The sequence below is a fragment of the Etheostoma cragini genome, chromosome 18 (assembly GCF_013103735.1).
Source record: "Etheostoma cragini isolate CJK2018 chromosome 18, CSU_Ecrag_1.0, whole genome shotgun sequence".
Lineage (NCBI taxonomy): Eukaryota > Metazoa > Chordata > Actinopteri > Perciformes > Percidae > Etheostoma > Etheostoma cragini.
The window spans coordinates 10,132,488-10,145,113 of record NC_048424.1 but is presented as its reverse complement, the minus strand read 5'-3'; the positions used below and the strand labels follow the sequence as shown (position 1 = coordinate 10,145,113).

Here is a 12,626-nt window from a genome sequence, read left to right as displayed (position 1 = left end):
ATATATACATACACACACACAAAAAAAAAAAAACAATTTCCTCCTTCTTCCAACAATCCTTCCTAAGTTTCATGGTCCAGGTGTGTCTGTCCATCACAGACTCTGTGGCTATTTGCTTATGACATTAAGGAGCATTTATTCACAACTATCTATAAGTGCAGACACTGCCGTTTACTTCCTCATCAATCCTTGGAGAAAAGGCTTTATGGCAGCTATTCATGGCACTGACAAATCAAAGAAAAACCCAAATTTGCATAAAATCTTTTCTAACTGGCAGAAAAGTTACTGAATATGAGTGGCATGAAAGCTTTAAGGCACAATAAAAGCAATTACAACTGTGATAAACCTTAAATGTAGCTGTTGTAGCTGAAGTGTACATTGAAAGAACTCGTTCTCTGTAGAGTGGGCACAATTTATTATAGCCTGCTGACAAAGAACCATCCAATCTGTATTTTTGAAACTCATTGATATCTGAAACTAGCAGTCATACATTCTGCATATCCATGGTTACCAACTTGTCAGTTCCATCATTCAACACCTGCTGGTAACTCCTAACAAGCTAAGTAGCACCGACTTTCATTGATGAAGAAACTAAACTTGTATGCCTAAAGGTAGATCTAAAGCTTAGTCTCTGAGAATGTTGGTCTAGTTACAATCAGTTTTCCAGCTCTGAGATGTGTGAACACACCTTTACATACCTGTTCTCGTGGTAACCTGCAGATCCGTTGGCCTCTCTGTGTTTGTCGTCAGGTATGTCTTGGGCCAGCTCAGCGCCCAGTGCCAGTTTCTGCCACTCCTTCTTACGATCGTGAGGCGCCCGCGGTATCTTCTCTGGCTCCGGAAGACGTTCTATCGCCTTCATCTTTGGTAAGCAGTGTGATTGGTGGGGCCCAGAAAGGGATGATGGTGATGATGGTGTGGGAAGAAAAGGGTTAGAGGGAAGAGGCAGGTGAGGAGATGTGGGAGAATCAAATGGAGGGCAAATCCACAAGAGATATTTTGTGGATGGAGAAAAAGAAAAGAAGACAAGATGGAGAGAGAAAAGGTAACAGATTAGCTGTTAAATGCATGTTATTTGTGACAAACAGTTACTGCCTATTACACACTATAACAACAGGCACAGGTAACAGATTAAAAGTAAAAAGAGAAACCTGAGTAAAAGAAGCATTTTATGACAATCAACACACACATTTTAAACATGGATCTATGTAGCTCCCCCCACCTCTGGATTTACACTATTCTCTGATGCTAAATGCCACACCCTCATTTTTTTTAACTGTCCATGTGTGCCACATAAATATAAGTAAATATATCAACGCCTCCCTCTTAAACAATTCCCCTTCATTTAACACTTCTATTTGTTTGTACTTCTATTCCTCTTAATCTATGTGTGATGAAGACTTTTCAAAAAAGCAGTATACTGACTTAGCTCTCTGAAGACACAAATTGTTTAAAGGAATACTGTTTTACAAGCTTGGGAACAGGGAGTGCTCATTGACCGACTTGGACAAAAAGTATATATTACTGAAACTTGTAACTGAGAAAGTAGTAACGGAGTGACAACTTGAAAATGTTTCCACATATAAAGACTCAGGTCTTTCAACAAACAGCACTCCCTGCCACCCAGACTTCAGCATGACTGACTCAACACACACACAGTTGTAAAGAAACTGAGCAGCAAGCTGCTGTAGCGGAAACCACACACATAGTTTTGAATTAAAATCTCTGTATTTTCACATACCTGCCCTGGAAGGTCTAAGTACCTATAGACCTGATCATACATGCGGGGGTCCTGCAACTATAAGAACAAAAACAAAAACCACAAGAGAAGCACCGGGGGTGAGGGGAGGGGGGTTAAAAAAAATCAACACAGCAGAGGATTGAGCACAACACCGCTGCAAACAGTCAACCGGACAAAAACAGAGCGGGCGGTAGGACAAGGTGGGACAAAAGGGAAAGAGGGGAAAAGAAAAGTGCTTTTAAACAGAAAATGACAACACATGGCACAGTTCAGGGGACGTCACAATGCAGGTAGAACACGCACACACACACACACACACACACACAGAATACTGAGGTAGAAAGTGAGAGATATCACTGGAATGGGAGGACAAACTACAAACGTGTTTTTTAAAATGTAGGAAAAAAACTGCTCAACTGAACAATGACATGCAAAACAAACACAAGCACGCTCAAGTCAACTCAAAATAATACATAACAGTTTAAAGCACAGCAACAACACTGCAACTAAATACTGATGTGAGCGAATCAGTTTAGTAATCCTGAGCCACTTGCATTCATATTGGACAAATAATATGCAGTCATGACACACAATTCAATTAAAACACACATTTTCTGAAATATTTTTAAGTGTTATTCTATATCTCTGTTATTGGCAACAAATCCCATGAGTTGACAGAAAAACAGCAATGTGTGAGCCATTCCATCTGACTGCAGCACTCAGCCTCAGGCCCTCTGGTTTTTATACTAAAGATATATAAATCTAAAGAACAGGGCACAAATTTATAGTTTTATTTTTTTTAAAGGGCAAAACACTTTTTCCACAACAGCTGGGTACTGTAGATTTCAGCAAACAGAAGTAGTGCCTTTGTTGGGAAATATTTTAAGATACAGTATATGTGGGATTATTTTGAAATAAACTACAGAGTCCATGTTCAGTGAGGCATGCACAAAAATAAGCTCTATGGCACAGTGAAATAAGATGTACATCACGCTTTGGGTACACAGCTACCTCTTGTCAGTAGAATCAATATATTGTTGGTTTTAGTCTTTTCATTGAACGTGTTGACGATACAAAAAATACAGAATAATATAACAATAAGTGTTGTTCATCATAAAATCCGGTATTAGGCAAGCTATAGTACAGTTCATATTCTACAAACTGCCTTTACACAAACATAAAATATTCCCAGTTGGCTTTCTAACTTCTGAGGAATCAAACAATAATTGTATTCCTATTTCTAATAGCAGAAACACAATACGTTGTTCGTAGGTGGTGGTGTATTTTTTGCCCAAGAAATGTATAATTTCAAATTCCTTCAATTCCTTGGACTCTGCATTGCAACCAATACTAATCCCTTTCTTTTATGTCATTTAGTTTCTGCAGGGTGGTGTACCCTGCTTATTCATTAAGTGTGTGTGTGTATGTGTGTGTGTGCGTGTGTAAGTTGATCTCGAAATAAAACGTGCTGGCTGATTCAACACAACGTGGGTTGTGGATAGCATCTCCTCTGCTTTGGCTAAATGATGTTGATTTTGCCTGTCTACTGCTGTGGCCAGGCCCTGAGAGCGGGTGTGGGAAGAAATCCTAATGGTAATGCACATTGATTAGGTTCTGATTCATCATGGCCCATTACCCCTGATGAGGTATTGGCCGAGGGGAAGCCTCTACTCGCACACGCACAAACACACACTCGAACGCCTCCTAGATCTGCTCCAGCACATTTATATATCTGGGCTGACAAACTGAATATCATTAATTCCAAACATGAAACAGCATTACACCCTGGCAACACTGTCTGCTGAGGCAGAAGGAGCTGCATCAGAAGGTCAAAGACCCTCCTCTATCCTCCTCTGCCATTTTCCAAACTGTGCAAAGCCTCAGAAATTCTGCAATTTCTGGAAGATTAGTCTTAATATGACTAACCTCTTACTTTTTGAAAGGTTTGCAGTTACTGTGTCTTGCCAATATTTACACAAGAAATACGTGAACATACTGCAATAATACTTTATAGACTGTTATTATGTTACAATGAGGAGTGTCAGGAAGGAGAGCAGGTAGAAAGATAAAAGGGAAAGGAAACGTATAACACATAATGCAACCAGACAACCATCTGTCCAACAGAGAGCATCACAGAGTGACTGTTTAATGCAGCAACGTGAATGTGACAACAACAGAGTAAACCAGGGAGGGAGGGAGGTTCCTCTGCGTTTGTAGATGAGAGAAAATGAGAAACAGTGCATCTCTGCGTGTGCATGCATGTGTTTGTCACAGCCTTTATAAATATGGCTAATTTCAGAGGGCTGTGCGGCTCCGCTAGGTCGTCATTCTTCATCTGAATGGACTGCCACTGGCAGAGAAATTGTCGCTGTGTAAGCACTGCGAGTGTGTATGAGTGTGTGTACACCAGTTATAGATTTATGTTATGTGCAGAATGCGTTCTGTCTGTACACAAATTCATACTTGCTTGTATGTGCATTTTTTGGTGTGTACCTGTGTGTGTGTGTGTCTGCATGTTTGTGTGAATGTTCAACGTGACAGAGTCAGCAGAACTTTGCCTATGTATGCAACTGAGTAAATAACCCCCACAGGGAGCCCCGCGCAGGCATACGGCAACTGGACCACCCTGCTGCTGAAAATCACACAAACCCCTACACAATACACACATTTCTGCTGCTGCTGATCTATTGGATTTGGATTGTACAGTAATTATCTGAGGCTACTGATTTCACTGATGAATGTAATAAAATAATAATTGTACAATTAAAAACTGCCAATATGTATCTGCAGCTATTATGATTTTATATCAGTAACAAAGAGGAAGTTAGTTTGACCACTGAGTCATACCAGCATGGCACACAAGTCATCTAAAGAGTGCTCCCATTCCAAAGACGTGCAGTTAATTCCACAATCACCTAGTGTATGACCAGTTAGTGAACAGTGACTGTTAGTGAAATGTCTACTCCATGGCTGTGTCCCAAATTCCTTATTTTCACCGTATTTATAGTTTGTACAGTACTTCATAGATGGTAATGTTAAACTGAAATGCAGACTGGTGTTAATTTGGAATTTTAAAATGATCTACCATTTTTTCAGGTCTGGCTATGACTAAACGTACATAAATTAATTAATTAATTAATTTTTGAATAGTCAAAACAAGTAAACAAACAGGACATTGTTTTATTTTCTAGTCATAAACAACATTTCAATTCAAAGCAACTGAGCTTTGCTTATTTTTATATTTTTTATAAACTTAAATGATGGATGATTCCATGGACTTACAGTTTGCATAGTGGATTGGCCACTACTGACTTCATGTATGGCATTCTCTGGTGTCAACCAGATTACCTTCCGTTCGAATTGCATGTAGGGTAATGCAGCGTTCAAATTAAGTCCAACAATGTCCCCTTTTTGGAGGATTACTGATAAGACCGTGTCTTATTACTAGAGTAGAACTGGTAAATACTGGAGGCTTATTAGTTTTTAGGGTGGAGATGAGGAGCTCTCTTGTCCACAGCAAACCAGAGGGAGAGTGGATAGAGGGTGAAGAGTGAGGGAGGGCTGCAGGCTACCACGCGGGGAGCAGATGCTGGCAGACGGGGGAGAAGGGAGAAGCTCTTACCTCTGGGGGAGTGAGGAAGGGAGGAGGGGTTTCAAAGCGGACTCTTATTAGGCCATTGGGACACACAAGATAAGGCATTTCCAGCTGCACAGAGTTAGACCAGGATTCAGAAAAGAGAATGTGAAGTTAAGAGAAGACAGAAGAAGAGAGTATTTTTACGTTTTTGTTTACCATGACACAATTTGGTGGCACTGACACGGCGCACATGTTCAGCTGTCTTCATGTAGCTAAAATAGCTGAGATCATATATGGTACTAAGCTCGAACTGGTAAAAGCACTGAGTTTCCAATCTTTCTTTAATAATTCTTTTTGGGAAAATGGTAGCAAAACTGCAAATGCAATGGCAAACTTGATCAAATGCCTCACTTTCATTAGCTGCTCTTGCACCTGCAATGATAAGTTAACAAAAACGGAAATTGTTGCGCTAGCTTGCAACAACCAACAACGAGATAATTACAGTAGGTATTCTAAAAGCACAATGGCTAAAAAGTTCCTGTCGTAAAGTTTGCAAACACAGCATCCTGTCCACTTTCCTGGCTCATGTAAGCAACCATCTTTCTGGCACGTTGTACCATCTACATCTAGTTTGACAGCGACCCAGCAAAGTCATGACTGAGCATGACCTCCCATTGATGTTTTGCATTATTTAAACTTTGTATTTATTTATTTTTTAAAGATGATGTTTTGGGCATTTATTAGACAGGACAACTGAAGACAGGAAAGGGGAGAGAGAGGGGAAATGACATGTAGCAAAGGACGGCAGGTCGGAATCGGACCCGCGGACGATGCAGCAAGGACTGAGCCTCTGTACATGGAGCGCATGCTCCACCAAGTAAGATACACAGGCGCTCCGCTGATTTAAATTTGTGTGATTTTGATCAGAACTGTTGTCACTTTGTTAATTTGGTGAATACATTTCTTTGCTTACATCCATATTACTGATTTAATGAGGTGTTGTACATATAATCTTAATTACATTAAGCATATTTCTCAAGAGAGCTCATTTGGGCTGCCTGCTAATGCTGATCTGTAATTGTAATTGGTCGAACTGGAGTTGGCTGAAATAATTAATATGCATATTCTGTTGGAGGAAGATATGATATTTGTAAACAAGACTTTTAACTTTAAAGATATGCTCAGTGCGCTGTGCTCCACTGATGAAAGTTTAGGCCACTGTTGTCCAAGCATCACAATGAAAGGTCAATCAATTTCTCCATTTATTTACATTTGGTGTCTGAGCAATAACAAATCTACACATGCATTGTGTGATTTTTCTGAGGATGGGTTGGGCAACTTAACATTAGAAATGTGTATGTGTGTTACTGTATACATCTTTTGAAACATACTGTCATGATATGTACAGGAGCTTTTGGCTCTGGTCTAGAAATCTTTGAAGCTCTTGCCAGGCACATTGTTATAAAGCACACCCCACCATATTGTCCTTAAAGATTGCTACTAGCTGACACATTTCTCACGTCAGACTTTTGTCCTTGAACAATGAGTAGCATTGGCTCCCCTGATCATGTACCCTGATAGCGTAGATGATGCACCTTTTTGAAACTTCCATACAAGCGTGCAGAAGGACATCTTGCATGACTCGGGTGAGTATACACCTTTGTTTTCTGAGTGGTTGTTATCAAATAAATATGTAAACAGAAATCCTGGCTTTTTAAATTGTCTAGTTTATACTTAACATCAGATATTGGCATTAGAAAAAAAAATATGTGGCTTGTTAATTAATCAAGCTATCTCATTAACGTGGACGCCCACTGGTTTTAATGAGGACTGTTTTTGACAGGAACACATCCAGAATATGTACCACTTCTGGATGGGTGTACAAAATAAAAAGAAAAATGGCTTAATTTTAATGTCAATGCATTCCATAATGATTATAAGGTGTTTTCCTGGTGTCTGTGAGTGCTATAATAAGACGAGAGTAGGAAAGGCAGAGCCACAGGGGCTTCTCCACAGGGATCCAGTCACTAGAGACAAACCTCAATGTAGTTTGGACTCAAACACTGATCTCAAAAAGAGGCAGCAATTTGTTTTCCTCAGTCCCTGGGACTTTCCTCTCACTCTCTCTGTCACAGCACATAGTCGACTCTACTGCTAATCCACTGAGGGTGAGGCTAACACAGGAGCTAATGAGATTACGACACTGTAGGCTTCTTTCACTTCTCTTTGCACTGTGTTTTCCATTCATCACTGGCTGCTAATCTTTGTGTGTTTGTATGTGTGTGTGTGTGTGTGTGTGTGTAGCCTAGTGATGTGGTTTTAGACCAACTAATATTAATGATGTGACTCAGTGAGAAAATGGCTGATAACTGAATAAGATGAAGTCGAGGATAAACATTTTAATCCTCATAACAGAGATCTATTTTCTTTGATGTATGATACAATCCAGAGCACTGGCACTTGAGAAAAGGTTGCTCGGGAACATGACCATTTTCAAGTGAAGAAAAGAGGTATTACACATGTATACGCTTGGACTGTTAAAACTGCACAATCTATCACGAATGTCCTTGTTGACACTTTGCTCATTGTGTCATTTGGTCTGGTCCTTCAACACTATGACCTGAACCAATGAACTGTCTTTCCCCATACACCAGAGAAAATCAATTTCAACTTTTGCTCCTTGCTGGAAATCATCCAGACCTCAAGGAACACTGTATCAAGATTTAAAGAGTCAGCTACACGGTGCTAGATTTTACTTAAAACCTAATCATGATCTAAATGTATCAAAACATGTCAAGAACTCTTTATTGTATTTTGATTATTAATCTTTTACATTAGAATTCAAATGCCATAAATGCCATGTATGGTCATCTATATTTTTCTATCTTTCCTTTTTAATTTTTATTAAAAACTTTTTTTAAATGTGATCTAGGACCTGGGAGAAGATTTGTTACTTTACTGCCATTCATTATGTCCAAAATGCAGTGTATATAATCACAAGTTGTGTAGAATTAAAAATCCTTGATAACAAGGCTTGGTAGGAAATCAAGATTATTATTTAAATGCCAATCTCAATGGACTTGTAACTTCACACTCATATGCCATATCAGGATATACTATATGTTAATATCTAAATATGTTCTTTTTTGCATTAGCTTATGCCCTAGCTAATAGTATAAAGTTGCAAGGAAAAAAGTAAGATGAGCTAGAGAGAAAGAGTAAGAGTGGAGACAGATGGAGGAGAGGGAAAGTGAGGCAGAGCTGGAACCTTTTCTGTCACGGAACAAAATATGTTGGCAGCCAATCTCAGATGGCGTCACGCTGACTGACAGGTGGCACAGTCCGTCAGGTCCTTGACATTGCAGCTGCATGGTGAGTCATAGTTCATTTAGATTTGTTTAAGCATGTGTCTTCGCATTTCCATGCCTATGTGTGAGTTAACAACGGTAAAACTGGCATTATAACGTTTAGAAGCAGACATAATTTAATGATAACTGTAATCCTCTGGTGAAATAACAAGGTGGAGTACAAAGAGTCTAAACACACACACACACACACACACACACACACACACACACACACACACACACACACACACACACACACACACACACACACACACACACACACACACACACACACACACACACACACACACACACACACACACACACACACACACACACACACACACACACACACACACACACACACACACACACACACACACACTTGATCTTCATTCAGACCTAGCCTGGAAAGCCAGACCATGGTCCAATAGATTAAGGGTTTGGCATTAAGTAATGAAAGTCGCCCATCTCAAGGGGCGGCACCAATCGTGCATTTGAAAATCTCACTGCATGCAATTGGATAACACTACGACCTATCACAACAACACACCGGGGGACGTATCCTGATCCCCATACCCTTAACTACCAGGTAGATTAAACTGCTGTCATCTGTTTAGCTCACCTCTGGCTTGCCTATATCAGATACACTAACGTGATTGGTGCAGCTCGGGTACAAGGGTATAGTTAATGAGCAGCATTAGGCCAGCTACGCACTGGCTGCATTGCGTGGACGTGGCATTGCTGTTGCATGTCGTCCTACACACCAAAACCTGTCTGATGCGGCGCTGCTGCTGGTAGGTGATGTACAGGGATGGCTATCTTGAGACATAGCACCAACAGATTTGGATCATATGGGGAGAGAGTTTTTAAACATAAATATATAGGTTACTGATTTGATTAAAGCAAGACAATGTCAGCAGTATAGATGGCAAAATAGGTCACAGAATATGTATGACAGGTGCAATATTTGAAAATTGATTTTTCTTTTCTTTTACATTTATATTTGCATTGATGTCAAAACCTAGAGACTTTCAAATATCAACATGTCATTTAATATGTATTTGTGTCAAAATTACATATTCATATCTTTTCCTATTCTATTTTGCCTGAAAACACTCCCAACACGCTGAAAAATAGGCGTTGGTTTGATTTCTAGCATGCACGAGTTTTGCAGCTGCACGTGTCACACAGGCAGTGTGTAAGCTCTAACCTGTTCACATAGGAGCCAAAATAAAAACGGACATGCCACGCAGCTGACACGATTGTGCGAAGCATCCAGTCTAAAGCCGGCCTTACTCACTGCCAGAGTAACTTGCTGAGCAAATTCAAATTATGCTCTTGCGAGAACTTCAGGGTAATTCCTGACCATTTCCAGAGCTGCCAACTTTTCCCCAAACCTTGGAGTGAAGTTTGGGGGGGCCCCCCCATATTTTGCTGCGTACAAAGCAATTTCTTTGGGTCTTTAGCCTTCAGGGTTTAAATTTGGATTGGTTATATGTGGGGGGATGGGGCTCTCCCTAGGGGGGTCTGGGGGTATGCCCCCCCCAGGGCAAAAAGAATTGAAAAATACAACATTAAATGACACTTTCTGGACAGCTTTTTTGCAAAAAAATGTAGAATTGAAGTGTTACATGATATGTGCAAAACTGTAGGGTTAAGAACCTTTGCATCATTGTAGTATCAACAGGTTTTAGGGCATTTAGCATTTACATTATTAATTTCTAATGATATAAGAACTGACTCAGACAATGTGCCAAACATAATGAGCCACATGAAGAGACAGGAGCATACAGTATATCAGCAACAGCTGAGAAGATTTGGGTCTGTGGTGAACCGGTCCAGGGGTCCCTGCCTGGTGTAGGGACCAGGGACCCAAAGTCAAATTAATGTTGAGGGATAAACTAAGACCACTGAAATTCTAAAGAAGGAGAACCACTGAGTTACATAAATTCTAATGCTTTAAGCTTTGTGCCAAGGTTCAGTAATGTTTGGCCCTCATCCTCTGGGCCCCACTTACAGTATTTACTTTTTGGGGAAAATAAAGACTATTCGTACATTTTATGAAACATTGAATTAATTATTTACAGTTACATTTAGAGATGCACAGAGGTTAGAGAAGCACAATAGTGGCCCAACGTTGCAGTATCGTATATATAGTATAGTATAGCTCAGATGTGTTTCATCAGATTCACATCATCATTCATCAGATGTGCACTTTGTGCACATTCAAAATATAACTCCTCCCATCTCTGTTGTCCAAGATTTGGAGAGTTGTAGTTGTAATATAGTCTTCTATGCATTTCATTGCTTCGCTGATATATGGTGGATCTCATTCAGACGGTCTGAAAGACACAGAGGCCCATTTGGGTCTCTGGTCTCTGACAAAGTTTAGAGATGGCTGTACGCTGCTCATTATCAGAGGTCTACGCACAGATGCAACGCGTCACTGCCCCCAGCAGAGCAGGCGCTCTAAAATGAACTGAAGTTGCTATGCTACCAGCCGCGCTGCTCACCTCTATCTTTACAGAGAGAGTGGAAACGAAGCGACGGACGGGTCTGTAACACTCAGAGCACGTACCTGAAGCCGGGGATGGCTCTTTAACTCCCTCACAGTCTCTGAAAGCACAACTAGTCAATCGTGAGTGGTTCAGCTAGATCTATAGATAAACTCATCTTTCAGAAAATTTGAGCGACCGGGCTGACACTTCAGCGGGAGAAATCGGGGGTGTGGCGTGTGAGCGTGTGAAACCAGTCAAATGAGTGTGTCTCACGGCCAATGCGTGAGAGTTGGCAGCCCTGCATTTCTCCGCCACAATGGTAACACAAACCAGACAAAACAGATATGTGTGCATAATTCCTTTAATCCATCCTTTTTGTCTTGTGAATGTCCTCTAGGTCACAGTTCTGCATTTTATTTGAAAGAGGGGCTTTCTATGGATGTGCAAGAGCCCCTAAATTAATTTCTGTGTCTGTGTGCATACAAATCAGATTGCATTTGTGTGTAAAAAGCTTTCACATGAAGTTGTGTGGGTCTGTATACATGTGTAAAGGCAGAGAGATGGCACTTAATGCGGGGGCAAGTAAACAGCAGATGCTTCTATTAATTAGAGTTAAGGATCACAGAAGTAATAACTAAGAGGTTTGACTGTAGTAAGAATTGATTCATTAATTAGGGGTGGCTAATTAATGCATTAGGCTTCATGATCTGAAGCCTGGCCTGTGAATCTATCAGTGAATCACCCTGTCAGTTAATTCAAGCAAGACACATCAACCTGTATCTGTGGAGACTACAGGAAGCTTCTTGTTCACTCCTACTTCATGTGTAACTACTCGCGCACCTTAGTGTGCATATACTCACAGCCCACTGCTCATCACAAACACCCCGATCTATTGCAGTAACCAAAGAACCCGCACAGTCCTGAATTGTGCATGAAGAGAAAGTAAATTCAACTGTCCACTGCCAGGATCCTGTGATTGTTCAGACATACCTTCTGTTTCCGCCTCTCCTTCCTCTTGTCCTCTGTGTCCTGCAGCATCTTCTCTCTCCAAAGGTCAAAGAAATAGGACGGATTGGTGTAGAACTTCAGACCCTCCTTCCCGTCGTCCCTGCAGATGGACAAGAGAAATCAAGAAATCTCCTTACAATTTGTTTGGCATGCTTGAGAAATAGTTTTCTTTCATTTGAGAAGCTAAACGATGACGGCAATCCTTTTTAAGCAGAAATTCGGAACATATGTGTCATGAATATGTGCCGCTTTTCTTTGTCATGCATATTTAACTGAATATCTGTTGGTTGGACAAACAAGACATTTGAAGACACTTTGACTGGGAAAAAGAACAGCATTTTTCGGACATTTTACAGACAAAACGGTTAATGAACTAAAATTTTACAATATGTGACTGTTCCATTTGAAAAGGCAATACAGCATTGCTCAATGTTTTGTTCAACAAACAGTCC

General features: G+C 40.5%; 1 protein-coding gene across 7 annotated transcripts in view; it reads right to left on the bottom strand.

Annotated features, from left to right (window-relative positions):
- Positions 1 to 12,626, bottom strand: part of wasf1 (WASP family member 1) — a 52,537-nt gene that overhangs the window by 5,299 nt on the left and 34,612 nt on the right. For 3 of the 7 annotated variants that reach the window (XM_034900206.1, XM_034900210.1, XM_034900207.1), the window contains 4 exons: positions 12,157 to 12,274; positions 5,364 to 5,447; positions 1,742 to 1,798; positions 699 to 862 (listed from right to left, as the gene is read on the bottom strand). In XM_034900206.1, coding sequence (XP_034756097.1) covers positions 699 to 862; positions 1,742 to 1,798; positions 5,364 to 5,447; positions 12,157 to 12,274 — 423 coding nt within the window. The remainder of the gene's footprint in view (positions 1 to 698; positions 863 to 1,741; positions 1,799 to 5,363; positions 5,448 to 12,156; positions 12,275 to 12,626) is intronic. The other 4 variants (XM_034900208.1, XM_034900211.1, XM_034900209.1 and 1 more) reach the window with 2 other exon arrangements.